Raw genomic sequence first — 15,782 nt, forward strand, 5'->3', positions numbered from 1 at the left:
AGCGATCCGGACAAGGAATTCTTCTCGTGACCGGATAGGTAGGTTACGCTACCTTCGCGGACCAGCTCATCTATCTCAGACTCTGCAACGAAACAATTAGAACATGGCAACTGTGGAGGATTGTGTACGAGGAAACATACTGAGGCTGCGCACGTCAGCCGATGTGCTGCTGGCGCCGGCGACGGTGGGCTGAGGGTTGGCCAAACCCTCCTCGGCCTTCTTGCCCTTGCCACTGCTCTTGTCCTTGCGGACGCACATGATAATCGTTACGTTCAGCGCGACCCCGCCGATGAACCCCGGCCTTGTTCCAGCCGTCCATCTTGTGTGTATGTGTGGACCGGGATGTGTGGACATCTAGGAGAAGAAGAGAGGCCGAGGATTTGAAGTAGGATGTTGTTGGCCGAAGTGTGGTTGATGGTAGTGAGGATGATGAGGCGTGTGCTCGGCTTGGGTGTGTCAAGGGCTTAGACATTAAGTTGAGAAGCAAGAAAGTATTCGAGGAGAAGTTGAAAGTCCTGAGTTTGTAAATAAGTAATGAGATTCAGGACGTTTACTTAGCTGGGTACTTACCTAAGTATATGCCCCCACGGAATGGAAGGAACCAGACACCCTGTGATGTCTAATATTATATACAGCAACAATAACAACAACAATAACAACAAAAGGGACTAAGAATCTACCTGCCCCAATATCACACCCTCCCCAAGATCCTGTTGAACAAACGCTTCCAGATTGTACTCTTGTGCTCCTTCCGTACCGTCGCAGGTGCCGTCTTCGCAGGTGCCGCCGTAGCTGCCGTCGTAGCTGTTGCCGTAGGTGCTTTGCCCTCAGTCAGGCGGTTGCAAACCAGCCCTACCTGGCGATTGACCGTGGAGACGATGAAGTGAGCCCATGCCTGCGCCGCGAGGTAGCTTCTGTACTCCTTTTCCACCATAATCCAGTCCATGGTTTTCGTAACGGCATTCACCATGATACCGACGACTTGTGCTATCGCGATTGGTCGCTCCAGTCCAATCACCTCGACAACTTCGTTGAAGTACTTGTCCATGTCACTCTGGACGAGTGGTTTGGCCAGGTCCAGGTCCAGGCCGACCTTTGCGTATGGGTCATCATTTATATAGAAGCCGGCACGGCCGCACAGTTGAAAAATGCGTTCATAAATGCCGGTATCGACCAGGTCAAGCGTGGAATAGCCCCCAAGTGTCTCGGATAGCTCGTCAAGCACTTTATGCATCAGCTCCATCACCATATCGAAGTGTCTGGTAAGAAGTGGTAGGCCTGCACGTGCCATGAATCGAGCGGCATCACAGCGGGCTACAACGGAGCGACAGCCCGAATCTTCGTAGGCTGGTGGTGGCTGTTCCGGCGTAGGATTCGCTCCTGTGCTTTTGTCAGTTGCAGGTGCGTTGGTTGGAGTTTCCGCAGCACATCCATTCTCGGCAACGGCAAAAGTGATCCAGGCAGGAGCATCGCTGCATTCCTCCTTATCCTCTTCCTTCTTCGAGAGCGGGGCTGAAAGAGATCGATCTTGCATCTTGTGATTCTTTCGCATCTTCTGGTTACGTTTAGTTGTTCGCATGGAAGATGGAGCTCAAGGGTGGTTGAAACTTGGTCTTATATACAATTACCTACTCACACATCTCCGTTACCATAATAAAGCGTTGATCATACTTTGAACTTTCAATGTCTCCGATCTGCGTGAGTTTCTTACTCTCGAGGACTGTATACGATAGGGTTCGATATAGCACTGGGTGCTCTTGAACTGTGTACCTACATGTTAGGTAGTTACGACTCACCGCGGGTTTTGTGCATTTGGGTTTATGTAGGTACCTGTCTACTCCGTACTATGCATCTAATCACATTATGAAATAATCCAATGTATTAATGCATTGGGCCCGGAGCCACAGGGGTTCCACTGCGGGAATCGGGGACGAGGCGGGATCTCGTGTTGATAGGTTGTCAGTCACACGTTAATAAGGTACGTTGCAGATGCACTTACAGAACCTACTTCTGTAGCACTTTGTTTGGTCCCTCCATTTATGCTTCGTCGAACCTCCTTCTTGCTGATTCAGTCATCTCGTCTGACTCGGCACCTAGCCAGAAGAAATAAGTGGTCGCCCGTCTCTCATCATTGCCGTTTTCCTCCTCTCGTAGTGCATCACTCAACCATGACCATCATGGCCAAGTTCACACCCGAGGCCATGCTCTCGGCCCCGCGCCGCTCCTCGGCCACACCGAACGCTACCGGAACCTTGGCTCTCTACACTGGTCAGTATATATCGTTTCTTTCGTCACGTGCCTCCCTTCTCTCGTTCTATTACAGTGAGGATTTACAGCTAATATGTCTCCTTCTCAGTCTCGACCTATTCCTTTGAGTCTCAGTCAAAGAGCTCTGCTCTCAAGGTCCTCGACATCAAGTCGGGCCAGTCTACCACCTTCTTTGAGGATGCTGCTGCCTTCAACGAGCCGACATGGATCTCGGACTCTGAGTTTGTCCTTGTCAAGAAAGGGGATAAGGGCTCCAGCCTGGTGGTGGCCGATGCCACCAAGTCAGGATCCGAGTATGTGAATCTGCTTTTCTTATGATAGAGGAAATCCACCTTCCGTGCCTGGTTGGCCACGGGACCGAAGCCCGGCAGACGAGTACTGACTGCTACAGGCCCCGTGAAATCCAAGCGTTCGACGGCTCAATATCCAATCTGAAGGCGCACAAGATCGGTCAGGACACTGTGGCTATTGCTTGCTCTGCACTCGCCACGCCCTCAGGTGGAGATGTACAATCCGGCCAATGACAAGAAGCCCTTGTCCTCGGCTAGGGGTATATACCAAGCTTTTCGTGCGCCATTGGGATACGTATGTAACCGAGAACAAGTCGGCCATCTGGTACGGTGCCCTCAAGAAGGACAATGATTCGTGGAAGCTGCAGGAGCCGGGCCTAGTGAACGCGCTGGCCGGTACCCAGCTCGAATCTCCCTTTCCTCCCTTTGGCGGCGCAAGTGACTACGATATCGGCAGCCAGGGGCTGGCTTTCGTCTCCAGCGATCCCGAGATCAACCCGGCGATTTACACGAGAACGAATGTGTATTACGTGCCCCTGAAAACATTCACCGAGAAAGCTCCCGTAGCTCAGGAGATCAAGACCGGCCACCTGCAGGGCTACAGTATGACGCCTGTCTTCTCTCACGATGGGAAGCAGCTCGCGTTCAAGCGCATGCGCCACCGACAGTACGAGTCGGACAAACCTCGCCTGATGGTCGTGCCCGACATCAAGGATCTCAGTAATGTTCAGGAGTTCTACAAATCGGATGACGGCGAAGGCAGCTGGGACCAGCGACCGGATGCAATCGTCTGGAGCAAGGACGACTCCGACTTGTTCGTCTCGGCTGAGTATCATGGCCGCACCTTGCTCTACAGACTGCCCTCATCGCCCTGAAGGCAGCTCAGAAGCTGCCTGTGCAGATCACCAATGAGGGTTCGGTACGAGACGTTGTCAACTTGGGAGATGACTCTGATCGGCTACTGATCCATTCCAACTCCTTGATCGATGGTTCGGAATATTCGGTTGTAGACCCGCAAGCCTCGGCCGTGTCGCTCGTATCGTCAGCCTCTAAGCAAGGCAAGTCTTTCGGTCTGTCCAAGTCACAGGTATCCGACATCTGGTTCCAAGGCGACGGCGACTACAAGGTTCATGCGCTGGTCATGAAGCCCTCCAACTTTGACCCTTCCAAGAAATACCCGCTGGCGATGTTGATCCACGGAGGCCCGCAGGGCGCTTGGGGAGACTCGTGGAGCACACGTTGGAACCCGGCCATCTTTGGTAAGTTGACTTGCGAGAACTCAGCTCACACATCCAATCCTAATAGCCCAACACTCTAAGCGTGTACCTACTGACACCTTCTGAAATGTAGCCGAGGCTGGCTACGTAGCTGTGATGCCAAACCCGACCGGTTCTACCGGCTATGGCCAGAAGCTGACGGACGCCATCGGCTGCGACTGGGGCGGCCGCCCCTACAAGGACCTCGAGAACTGCTTCGAGTACATCGCCAAGAACATGGAGTACGTCGACACGGACCGCGCCGTCGGCCTGGGCGCCTCGTACGGCGGCTACATGGTCAACTGGATCCAGGGCCACCCGCTCGGCCGCAAGTTCAAGGCCCTCGTCTGCCACGACGGAATCTTCTCCACCATGAACGACTGGGCCACCGAGGAGCTCTTCTTCGTCATCCACGACATGGGCGGCACCATCTGGGACAACCGCGCCATGTACGAGAAGTGGGACCCCGCCCGCTTCACCGAGAACTGGGCCACGCCCCAGCTCATCATCCACGGCGAGCTCGACTACCGCCTGCCCATCACCGAGGGCCTCGCCGCCTTCAACGTGCTGCAGACAAGAGGCGTGCCGAGCCGGCTGTTGATGTTCCCCGATGAGAACCACGTAAGGCTTTGCTTCCCCTTTTACTTCTTCTAATCAAGGGATACCAATTCCGTTCCGGGACGACTCAGAAAGGATCGCTGGCTGACAAGAACAATCCGTGACAATAGTGGGTGTTAAAGCACGAAAACAGCCTCGTATGGCATAAAGAGGTTCTGGGTTGGATCAATCACTATAGCGACTTGGAAGAAAACGCTGATATCGCAAAGGGTATTCCAAGGAGATAATCAGGCTTGTATCGTTGCCATGTATCCTACTGATGGAAGCAGGTTTGGATACTGCGGCGTTACGAGAGTTACTAAAACAGAACTTCGGTGATTACAACTGTTTTTGTCTTTCCCTTATGAATCGGGCCAGAAGATATTAGATTGATTGTCTGTAATTTTGAGTAGGGCTCAGTTGAAAAAGGGAGGTCTAATCAGCTAGCTAAGGAATTCAAAGCACACCACACATGGAAGTTGATACCCACGACCAGAAACAAGCAACGTGTTGGCGTGAACTGCGAATAGCCCCTTTCTTCCCACACTCCTCTGCCATCACGTGTACATGTAAATCCGATATTATCTTCGCAACATGTGTCGGCATATATCATGGGCACCTAAAACCTCACCGTTCTCTAATCGCAAAAGTTCCCCGGAAATGAACGTCATGTCCATGCCATCTAGTGCCCTGAAGAATATGTCGCCTGTAAGGGGCTTGCCGGTGGACCCTTTGAGTAGGATGATAGGGACCACACCGCTCTTAGGATGAGGCTTGCAACGCTTTTCTCGTAGCGTTACGTATTGAGGGCAGCGCTTAATAAGCGTTTCTTGCAGGAATTCGGCCACCAAGGGGTGCAGTTGCCCATGAACCCCCACAAGAAATCCTCTTCGTTCATTGGTTTCTGATTATCATAAGCATCTTGATGCCTGTCGAACTGTCGCAAGAATCTCCTAATGGCCTTAGGTGGGCGTTTGATATAATCTGGAGCATTTGTTGCCTCTCCAGGTGTTGGGATGCCTGCTGCTGGACAGGTGGCTTCTGTGAGGTCCTGGTCAGTTTGCAGGCTTTTGGGGAGCTTCGTGGTGTGTAATTTACCACCATGGAGTCTTGCGTCCGCAATGTCTGCCTTGAGAGCCTGTAACGTATCTTGCATGTCTTGGCATTGAACCTGCACCTGTTGAATATTCATTCGACTGGCTTGGTGCTGTTCTTCAGAATCCAGCTTCATGTTCTCTATGGCCTTTCGATTAGTCGCTCCTTCTGCGTCCCAAGTGTAACGGTGATCCTCCAATGTGTTTCTCAGACGTTCGAAGTCTCGAGACATTGCCGAAAAGTTGTCGTCCAGTGCTTGGGCAAGCTCCTTCTGGCGCTTTTCGACGTCTCCTGTTTGGCTCTCGAATGCGTCCAATCTAAACATGGCATCTTCTTGCCGTTTGGTTGCAAGAGCAACCACATTGCTGAGGGCTTCTTTCTGTTTCTGGAGCGAATCCTCTAATGCGTGGATTTTCGAATCACTCAAGTTGGACTTGCCTTGCAACGCATTGATTTGTTGAGATTGTCCAAAGGATATCAACCCCGCTAGTTTACCAGACTTGGCGGAACTGCCAGTTGCCTTTCTTACTCTATCCAGCCTACCCCCTGCTTTGCCTTTATTCAAAGAAGCCATGGCGTAGCTTCGCCACAGAGGGCTGGGTGAGTGATACGACCAGAGACAGATGACAGACGGACAAAAGTGGCATGTGAGTGCACACAGAGGGAGCAGTAGGATGACGTAGTAGTTTGGAGGTTCTTGATGCCTGCCTTGGATGGGTGACTATGTCGGAGATAGAACTAAGAGCAACCAGGTGATGAATGGATTTGTTCACCTGGAGTGGGAGAGATGGAGAGAGGAGAGGTGGGACGACGCAGCCGTTTACTTGCTGGCATGTTTCATGAAAACAGGCAAGCGCTTGCCTAGTACGAAGGTATGCATTGTTAGTTCTTGCCCACTTCTTGCCCAACTTTGAACCTTCCATACCTACCTCCCAAAGGAAATGGGAAGTGGAAGGTAGTAGTAGGTGGTTGACGGCAGGTGCCAGTATCAGCTGGGTCGTGAGTTGCACCTTCCCGGTAACTGAGCAAAAGGCGTGTATGCTTCAATTAATAAAAAGGGACCTTGGTTGTACTCGTCCAGTGTGGTTGATGACATGTGCATGTATTATTGATGTAAGTATAGGTAAGCATTTCCCATCCGCAACGGGCTTGACGAATTTAGAAAGTCTCACCTATTGTAGAATACTGAAGTTAGGAGCCACAACACCTTCGGTGGTCGACTGCATGTAAACAACCTACAGAATGCAAATGGTGAGAAATTACAGAGGGCAAGGAACCACTCACTCAAACGCATCAGTCACTTGCAAGCGGATAGAAGAGATTACGTAGTTTTTTAGGACATTTATTCGCAAGAGAAAAAAGCTTCTGGCCTAGGTACAGAGACGAATGAGAAGGCAGAACGATTCTAGTCGGCAAATCCTTGCAGGACCATAGATCGTGCTTCCCTTGTGCATTATTAAGCACCTAGTACTTTGGCGGAAGCTCCAGATGCATCAAAACTTTTTCTTGCCCGTCACGACCGTCATTCATTACTGGAAACTCCCCAGTATAACGCCCGAAAGACAGACAAGACTTCACCGCCGTCTATCAAACCACCATGCGGCGGCCCCTTCTCAAAGAGGAGCCACCACCAATGCGCGCGCGAGAGTGAAAACTGTATTCCCTATGCAACCGAGATGGGGGTGTTGGGTATCGCCGTGTGCGTGTCGGGTTTAGATGAGGTCGGCAACGTTCATGGGCATCTCCTCGATCTGAGTGCTGTAGAACTGTTCGATTTCGCGCATCATACGGACATCATCGGCCGTAACGAAGTTGATGGCAACACCCTTTCGGCCGAAACGACCACCACGACCAATACGGTGGATGTAGTTCTCACGGTTGGCCGGGAGATCGTAGTTGATGACCAGCGAGACCTGCTGGACATCGATACCACGGGCCAGAAGATCAGTGGCGATCAGGACACGCGAGGAGCCGGATCGGAACTCCTTCATAATCAGATCACGCTGACCCTGGTCCATGTCACCGTGCATGGCGGAGACAGTGAAGTCACGGGCAGTGAGCTTGTCGGTGAGCCAGTCAACCTTTCTGCGGGTGTTGCAGAAAATGACGGCCTGAGTAATGGTAACCGTCTCGTAGAGATCGGACAGGGTGTCCAGCTTCCACTCCTCCTTCTCAACAGCAATGTAGAACTGCTTGATACCTTCCAGGGTAAGCTCGTCCTTCTTGACGAGAATGCGGACGGGGTCACGCATGAACTTGGTGGTGACCTCAAGGACATCCTGGGGCATGGTAGCCGACAGAAGGACGACCTGGGTAGACTGCGGGAGAAGCTGGAAGATGTCGTAGATTTGCTCGGTGAAACCACGCTACAAGCAGGTTAGCATACCTGGGTCTTTAGGCATTGCGCCAGGACAACTTACAGAAAGCATCTCATCGGCCTCGTCGAGAACGAACATCTTCATGCTGTCGGTCTTGAGGAAACGACGCTGGATCATGTCTTGGACACGGCCGGGGGTACCGACGACGACCTGAGGACCATCCTGGAGGGCCTTCATATCGTCACGGACGCTGGTACCACCAATGCAGGCATGGCACTCAATCTGCATGAAATCACCAATGGCGATAACAACCTTCTGGATCTGCTGAGCCAGCTCGCGAGTGGGCGCAAGGATCAGAGCCTGGCACTGCTTAACGGCGGGGTCGATCTTCTGGAGAGTCGAGATGGAGAAAGTAGCAGTCTTGCCAGTACCAGACTGGGCCTGGGCAATGACATCGTGACCTGGCGGCGAACAATGTTAATATTTGACATGTTAATTTCGGGAGTGTAGTGTATGCTTACCCTTGATAACGGGCATGATGGCGCGCTGCTGGATAGCAGAAGGGCGCTCGAAACCGTAGGCGTAGATACCACGAAGGAGCTCGGCCTTCAGGGCCATCTCATCGAAAGAGTCGACGGTTTCATCGTAGTTAGACTCGATCTGGGCTGGAAGAGAGCATAGATGTTAGCATGGAGTAGACGAATGTTCGATAATTGTGAACAGTGTCTCTTTGACCGCCAAATAACCCCGCGGCAAAAATCCCACGAACCACCTCTTGGACACATGGAAATCGCCGCGCAGCAATCGAGACAAAAAAAAAGAGAGAGCAAAATGCTATTGGCGGTGACTTACTGTCCGGAATATCCTCCAGACCCTTATCGGCAGCCATGATTGTGGTTGGGTAGAGAAAAGTGCTTGATCCCGACCTGCTGGATCAAGCGACTGGTGATGATGAATTTGTGGTGGCGGGGTTAGATTGCGCAGAATGTCTCGCTTGAAGCGAAGAAGGTCCTGCGACAACAGTTGCTGAGAACTGAAAAGAACTGGAAGAAGTGAAAGAAACCAGAAGAGACGCTCTCGAGTAGTGAGAGCTGTACAAATCTAGTTGGTTGATTTGTCTTGTCTTTGGTATTTTAGGTTGTTGTTGGGTAAGAGAACTTGTGAAGGGGGGGCAAGCAGAGGGAGCAGCAAAAAATTCTCTTAAGATGCCTCGAATATTTAGAATTCTGTTCAGCACTGGGCGAAAAAAGCTCCAGTCAATGGGGCCTTGGCGCGACGCACGGACCACATCCTCTTTCCATTCAATGTTTTAGTGGGGAAATGGGATTTTTCTGGCTGCCCCACCACACTCACTGGACGGTTAGGCTGTTTGGGCCACTGGGACTAGGCACTCAGGTTCTGCTCAGGCACGCCACACTGCGTGAAAGGGCAATGCTGTAATTGTGGTGCGATTATTCTTGGTTGGTGGGGTGCAAAAAGTTGGAAAATCGTTCAAGTCTTTTTTCTCAGGTGGTGAGACGGTCCGAAAATGGGCTGGCTCATGAGGTCGGAGAATTGAGAGAGCAGACAGATACAGAGGACACTCACAGGACAGTCACAACTAAATCCCAGTATCTTTTGTTTAGTTGGCTATGTGGTAGTCAATGTCGCTTTTGTTTTGTTTCTCTATTGAACATTTACAGCCACTGAGGCTTGATTGCATCATCGTTCCTTAATAGTACCTTCCTTCTAATCGGTATACATCTTGTAGTATACTGTAAGTCGTTAGAAACCCAACTCTACAGTAGTATAGCCTACTCGCGCCCTGTAGACATCGACCACTACCTGCTCTTTGTTATTCAACAACACGGGGGGAGGGCGAGGGGGAACAATGCTGCTTTCACAGGACTCGAGGCTGGCCAGCGGCGGCCATGTCACTGCAGCACCCAGAGAGCCTAGAGTTGTCACCATCCAAGAGCCAGAAGTTGAGTCAACAGCAGAGTCCATTCCTGTTCATCCTCTGGGTGTCAAACCCATGGGCAACCAATACTTTGCCACTGGCCCATCGGCGCGAGCGTCTCTGGGTTTCCTTGGCTGTCTGCCGGATGAGATGATCCTACAGGTCCTCGAACTGCTGGACACGGAGTCGTTGAAAATTCTCGGTGCCACATGCCGTTTTCTTTACGCCTTCTGCCACCTGGATGACTTATGGAAGCCGATTTTCTTGGAGTAAGTAACATGTGTATGACTCTTGATGCAAAAAATATGCTGTGATTTGGCGCAGCTTAGTGGTCGAGGATGACTCACGTAGGATCTCTTGCTCATAGGGGGTTGCGCCAGCCCCTTGAATTATTGCCTACATGCTTAGATGTTGACTTTTGTACAGATCCCATGAAGGAAAGCCCTCTTCGAACCTGCCATCTTGGAAGGGCACATGGAGAAGCACATTACTTCAACTGCCCCCAAAAGCACGTGCGACAATCGACTGCAGTAATGTCTTCTCTGATGTACTCCATCGGCCATTCGCCTGCAGTCAAATTGTCCTGCAGAATTATGTTTCGGCTATACCCGCTGGGAATCAAATCACAAGACTGAGGGATCTGACACAGAAAGAGTACCTGGACAACTGGAGCGAGAAGCCATTCATCCTCACCGACTTTATCCAAAAATGGCCGGTCTACAATCACTGGAGCATTGATACCCTCAACAAAATGTACTCAGATGTTGAGTTTCGTGCCGAGGCTGTAGACTGGCCCTTTCTCTACATACAATACCTACATGCAGAATAGCAATGACGAGAGTCCGCTGTATCTGTTTGACAGGAGGTTTGCAGAGAAGATGCACTTGCAGGTCGGTCAAGGAGAGAACTCTGCCTACTGGCCTCCAGCGTGTTTTGGAGAAGACCTCTTCCACTTACTCGGACAGGAGCGACCAGCATACCGTTGGCTAAGTAAGTAGAACTCCTCGGATGTGTTTCTTGTGGTATACCACGGGATTATAGTGTCGTATGGTGGATGCTGATATGACCTGAACAGTCGTTGGCCCGGAGCGCAGCGGATCGACTTTCCACAAAGACCCAAATGCAACTAATGCATGGAATGCTGTGATCCAGGGATCGAAATACTGGCTCATGTTCCCGCCAAGTGTTGCGACCCCCCCTGGTGTCTTTGTTTCCGAGGATAGCAGCGAAGTGACGAGTCCTCTCAGCATAGCCGAGTACTTGCTCACCTTCCATGCAGATGCCAGAAGAGAAGCTGGCTGCATCGAAGGCATCTGCCATACGGGGGAAATGCTTTACGTCCCAAGCGGGTGGTGGTAAGTTCGATCTACTGTCCATGACGAATGTGTTATATGATACTGACCTCCTGATAGGCACCTGGTCATTAATCTTGAGGCGGGGATTGCCCTCACGCAGAATTTCGTCACTAATTCGCAAAAGCATCTGGCACGTGTTCTGTCTTTCTTGAAGCATAAGCCTGATCAAGTCACGGGGTTCGGGAAAGAGATCGAAAGCCCGTACGACTTGTTTGTTGAACGGCTGAGAGCAGAGCAGCCTGAACTTCTAGACCAGGCTCTCGCTGAAATGCAACGAATTTCCAATGGGAAAAAACGGACATGGGAAGAAGCGGTTGGTCTCCATGATGATCAGTCGGGCACGAGTGGAGGCGGCTTCAGTTTTGGATTTGGTGGTGGCGATGACGACGAAATCCCTTGAGTAAATGCCTCAAACCAGCCGTCTTTGGATTTGGCATTGCACAGTTTTTCAGCTATTAGAGAATGAACATTAGCGGGCATGAACCGAGTTATCCGTGGCTGCTGGGGCTCCGCGGCCTGTATAGCGAATAGGCCTGGCTGGAAATTGCGCCGTTCACTGCCATGGGTCATCCGTCCCCTGCGCTGGGGTAATGTGGTCACATAGTAAACAAGAGAGCTTACAGCTTCTGATAATGTTGTAGGACTACACTTGCATGTTTGATACGAAGTTGAAGCTTAAGAATATCCAATATCGAATTAACAGGGCTAGATGACTCCATTGGGCCCCAGTAAGCAATGGGTATAGGATGTCAGCAGTCGGCATGATAAAATAGTCCCGGGACTTCGCCCATCGTAAGACTGCCAGTAGATGACGAAGGCGGCCCGACAACGGTTCCATTCGGACTAATTCTCACTCGATATGATCTCGTATTGGGCAAAATGCTGCATCTTGAGGTGGTGGCATGACTTGGCCGGATGTTGGCGGTTCCTCATGATGACGATGGTCGCCTTATTGGCTGGTGTCGGGGTTTGGATTGCTCGTCCTACAGAAGTGGCGCCTGCATAAAGGGGGAGCAAACCAGTCTACGTCTTTCAAAACTATACCCGAAAGAGCTTGAATATTAGTTGTATTGGCCAATACCATTATATTTGATGACAACAAGTTCTGACTAATGTGTAGGTAGATGCCTCATCTGGCCATAGTCGTAAGTAGAGGTGCGACAGTAGTCTATAAATACATCATTAGAAGATGTAGCTGACTAGAACTGACCAATTCCCGAAGCCCTGCTTTTCAGCTTCGATAACGTGCAAGCTGTCTCGTAAAAAGCAAATACACGGAAGTGAGCCGTCTGCGGGCGGTATATTCTCACCGTTCAATGGCCACATTGGGAAGGTAGCAAGCATCTGCAATGTAGTAAGCAACAGCTAGAAGACGTAGCATAATTTTAGCCGGGCATCTCTCGTTCCTCGAAATGAAGACTTACTAATGTGTAGTTGTTTACATACATAGCCCGTGTCGAATCTAGCTAGGATTGTGCATGTTAGAGAGACACAAGCCAGGACTTGACATCATCTACATAATCCCGACTTCTTGCTTGGTTGGTCTCTTTTTCCTGGCGGTTGCTACGGCGGGCGTTCGCGCTTGGCTGCCGTGGGAGCGCGACCTGGAGGCGTTCAACAGGAGCACCGCCGGCCTCGACAAGCGGGTGAATCTTCCATCTAAGATCCGCGGAGTCAACCTTGGGGGGTGGCTTGTCTCTGAACCGTGGATGATGACGCCGGAATGGCGCAACATGGGCTGCATCACAGACACAGAGCCGGCCGCATGCTCCGAATTCGACTGTGTATCCAGACTGGGCCAGTCCAAGGCAGACACAGCATTCGACAACCATTACCGGGATTGGATCATCCCAAATGATGTCCAGAAGATCCACGATGCCGGTCTCAACACCATCCGTATCCCATGGGGTACTGGATCTATCGGGGTATTGTGGACTCCAGCGAGCATTTCCCCAAGATCGCCCTGAAGTACCTTGATGCCGTTGTACAGAAGGCTGCCGACCTCGGCATGTTCGTGATCATCGATCTTCACGGTGCACCAGGCGCGCAGAAGTTGGGCGACGCCTTCACAGGTCAAGTAAGTATTGGTGTTCAGATGCAGCAAAAGAGTATGTATGCTTGCTGGTATCGGTGGGTAGTGCCTTACACAACAGTATTTGCCCGGGTTCTTCAGCCAGTACAACTATGATCGAGCCTCTAGGTTCTTGACCTGGATGACGCAGCGTATCTACAACACACCGTCGTACAAGAAGGCGGTCGGCGTGATCGAAGTAGTCAACGAGCCCGAAAGGGGCAACGCCCGATCCCAGCAAGAAAAAGATACCTTGACTCAGGTTTACTATCCCCAGGCACTGCGGGCCGTCCGGGCCGTCGAGGATTCCATGAACGTCAACCAGGCCGACCGCCTCCATGTTCAGTTCATGGACGGCTTGTGGGACTCTGGCAACCCGAAGTCCAACCTACCGTCCGATAGCCGCGTCATGTTCGACGACCATAACTACGTAGGCGACGCCATCCCACAGAAAGACAACGCCAAGCAGGCCGACTACATGTGGTACACGTGTAAGGACGACGACCGCCTGACGGACGGCGACACACCCAAGGTCGTCGGCGAGTTCAGCCTCACGGTCAAGGCCAGCATAGAAAATAACTCCGATTTCGACCCGCACCAAAGCCAGAACTATCCCTTCTATCAGCAGTGGTGGGGAGCGCAGCAGCGGCTCTACGAGAAGACCAACGGTTGGATCTTCTGGACTTGGAAGACCCAACTGAACAACCCGCGATGGGACTACCAGCTGGCCATCAGTTCGCCGTACAACTTCATTCCCAACAGCGCGTCAGGATTGGACACGCCTGCTGGCTTTGATTTCTGCAAGAAGTACTTCGGGAACTAGTGGCCAGGACAAAGACGATGTAAACAGGGGTGGTTTGTATGCAAGTGATCACTACGGCCCTGATATCAGTACATATCTCAACTCAGTTTCTAGAAGAAAGCTTCGAACCTCATAAGCAGGCAGCATTATCCGCCCATGCCCGCATGCATTGCACAGATCTCCCTGGGCTGCAGCTATACTCCGCGGTACACGCAAACACGGACTTATCAGCATGTCCTGCTGACCAGAAGTGCTGACGTCCGTGAAGTGATGCAGTGAAGAGACCCGTAAGGCCAATGGGCAATCGAGCCAATCAAACTCTATATACATTGCGATCCCTCTGCTGATCGAACTTACTCACGCGGTAGTTCATATCAGACCGTCCTATTCGCCCAAAGCTGCGCATCGGCGATAAACGCAATAGGCGAAACCCTTGGGGGCGCCATAGTGGTAGATTAGTGTGTCCATAGGGCCTATCTTTGCGTAATTTGGTGCACTTGGGAAACCAGGTGCATCCGGTAAATAAATACAGATACATAATCGACTGGGAGAAGCATTCATTGATATAATTGGAAACTCGTATGATGGGGGCACAGGTCCAGTTCCCCGTTGTTGACTGCATGCGATTGCATGTCGGTCATCGCGTACTTGTTTTCGGTGAATGATTTGGTCGGGTTGGCCAATGGGAGGCAAAAGCCGCCTCCAAAAAGCAGCTGCGAGTGGAATGGAATGGAAATGCGACCACCTATTTGATCATCTATCTGCAAGCTCGTCATGTACAAAACCAGTCGAGACGGCTGAGACAGGGCGGATGGTGGCACAGTCTATTATAGAGTAAGTACTACGACATCCATGACAGACAGACAGACCGAGCCGGGCTGGGATTGGGTGGCACTGGTGGTCAAGTGTTCTGGATGTCGCGACAATCAATATAGCAAGTGTAACTTGTGTAGTGCCAATCAATATATAACATAACCTCAAGCCATGTTTGCGAGGTAACATTTTATATCATGTTGGCGATGGCATTGCCTTAGTAGCTGTTTCGTACCCCTTCACCCTTCTCGGACGGACTGACACACAGACAGTGAGAGTAGCACAGGTCTCGGCCAACCTAAAGGGTTGAAGGGGGCCCCCACTCGAGCGTGCATCATAAGGTTTCCTGTTGGCCTTCCACTCCCAATCACACATATAATAGTCCAATCTCCAGTAAAAGACCAGACCTTCAAAAGGAGACGACCCACGAAAAGCCCCCTAAAGTAGTGAAAAAGACCCCGCCAGGCTGCCAGAGCTCCCAACCTGGTTGCCCCGTCATACTACCACGGCCTCTACTGTGCTAACCTACGGCTACTACTGCCACTGCTTCCGACGATAGCAGCAGCCAGCAACCAAGCAAGCACCAATCTAGTCGTCTGTGTCGTCAACTTGGGTCGCAGCTGAGCAACAACCGCCAAAAGAAGTCATCGCCGGCTTCGATCGCACTCGCTGCCTGGCTTTTCTCTTACCTCAACCCCCCAACTACTTCTCGATCTTCTTGGAACCAATCATGCACCTGTGGCCGGCCTTCAGCTAGCATTCGTGTCCTTCGTTTTCCGCCCCTGACCACGGTTGCTCCCACCCCCGTTTCGCCGTTTCGTTTCTTTGGGGGCATCCCTTTTCGATGCAGCCTGTCTCGACATCTTGCGACCGAAACCAACTCTCACAACTTATTATATACATAAACATACACTAGATTTGATCACCCATCAATTCTTCTGCTTACCAGTTATCGAGCCAGTCAGCCCTATGATTCGT

At 51.3% G+C, this 15,782-nt stretch overlaps 7 protein-coding genes across 7 annotated transcripts; 3 read left to right on the forward strand and 4 right to left on the reverse strand.

Moving 5' to 3' along the window:
* Positions 1-96: 96 nt before the first annotated feature.
* PG994_010791 (uncharacterized protein) lies at positions 97-354 on the reverse strand (the record flags this gene model as incomplete). Its single annotated transcript, XM_066862200.1, has 1 exon — positions 97-354. The coding sequence occupies one exon, from the start codon at positions 352-354 to the stop codon at positions 97-99; it is 258 nt and encodes an 85-aa protein (XP_066711310.1).
* Positions 355-691: 337 nt separating this feature from the next.
* Positions 692-1,534, reverse strand: PG994_010792 (uncharacterized protein; the record flags this gene model as incomplete). Its single annotated transcript, XM_066862201.1, has 1 exon — positions 692-1,534. One exon carries the CDS (start codon positions 1,532-1,534, stop codon positions 692-694), a length of 843 nt encoding a protein of 280 aa, XP_066711311.1.
* Positions 1,535-2,168: 634 nt separating this feature from the next.
* Positions 2,169-4,659, forward strand: PG994_010793 (uncharacterized protein; the record flags this gene model as incomplete). The annotated part of the gene is made up of 7 exons (XM_066862202.1): positions 2,169-2,268; positions 2,357-2,561; positions 2,660-2,774; positions 2,831-3,376; positions 3,415-3,817; positions 3,909-4,435; positions 4,543-4,659. 7 exons carry the CDS (start codon positions 2,169-2,171, stop codon positions 4,657-4,659), a joined length of 2,013 nt encoding a protein of 670 aa, XP_066711312.1.
* A 548-nt stretch (positions 4,660-5,207) lies between these two features.
* PG994_010794 (uncharacterized protein) lies at positions 5,208-6,080 on the reverse strand (the record flags this gene model as incomplete). Its single annotated transcript, XM_066862203.1, has 1 exon — positions 5,208-6,080. One exon carries the CDS (start codon positions 6,078-6,080, stop codon positions 5,208-5,210), a length of 873 nt encoding a protein of 290 aa, XP_066711313.1.
* A 1,138-nt stretch (positions 6,081-7,218) lies between these two features.
* On the reverse strand, positions 7,219-8,713 carry PG994_010795 (translation initiation factor eIF4A; the record flags this gene model as incomplete). Its single annotated transcript, XM_066862204.1, has 4 exons — positions 7,219-7,872; positions 7,927-8,285; positions 8,346-8,489; positions 8,677-8,713. 4 exons carry the CDS (start codon positions 8,711-8,713, stop codon positions 7,219-7,221), a joined length of 1,194 nt encoding a protein of 397 aa, XP_066711314.1.
* Positions 8,714-9,694: 981 nt separating this feature from the next.
* PG994_010796 (uncharacterized protein) lies at positions 9,695-11,518 on the forward strand (the record flags this gene model as incomplete). The annotated part of the gene is made up of 5 exons (XM_066862205.1): positions 9,695-10,032; positions 10,190-10,547; positions 10,588-10,753; positions 10,839-11,118; positions 11,176-11,518. The coding sequence occupies 5 exons, from the start codon at positions 9,695-9,697 to the stop codon at positions 11,516-11,518; spliced, it is 1,485 nt and encodes a 494-aa protein (XP_066711315.1).
* A 1,078-nt stretch (positions 11,519-12,596) lies between these two features.
* PG994_010797 (glycoside hydrolase family 5 protein) lies at positions 12,597-14,012 on the forward strand (the record flags this gene model as incomplete). Its single annotated transcript, XM_066862206.1, has 3 exons — positions 12,597-13,043; positions 13,109-13,195; positions 13,257-14,012. 3 exons carry the CDS (start codon positions 12,597-12,599, stop codon positions 14,010-14,012), a joined length of 1,290 nt encoding a protein of 429 aa, XP_066711316.1.
* Between the last annotated feature and the right edge of the window lie 1,770 nt (positions 14,013-15,782).

Source organism: Apiospora phragmitis, assembly GCF_038363925.1.
Source record: "Apiospora phragmitis strain CBS 135458 chromosome Unknown utg000010l:1.0-9815664.0:1.0-9183399.0, whole genome shotgun sequence".
In the NCBI taxonomy this organism is placed as follows: domain Eukaryota; kingdom Fungi; phylum Ascomycota; class Sordariomycetes; order Amphisphaeriales; family Apiosporaceae; genus Apiospora; species Apiospora phragmitis.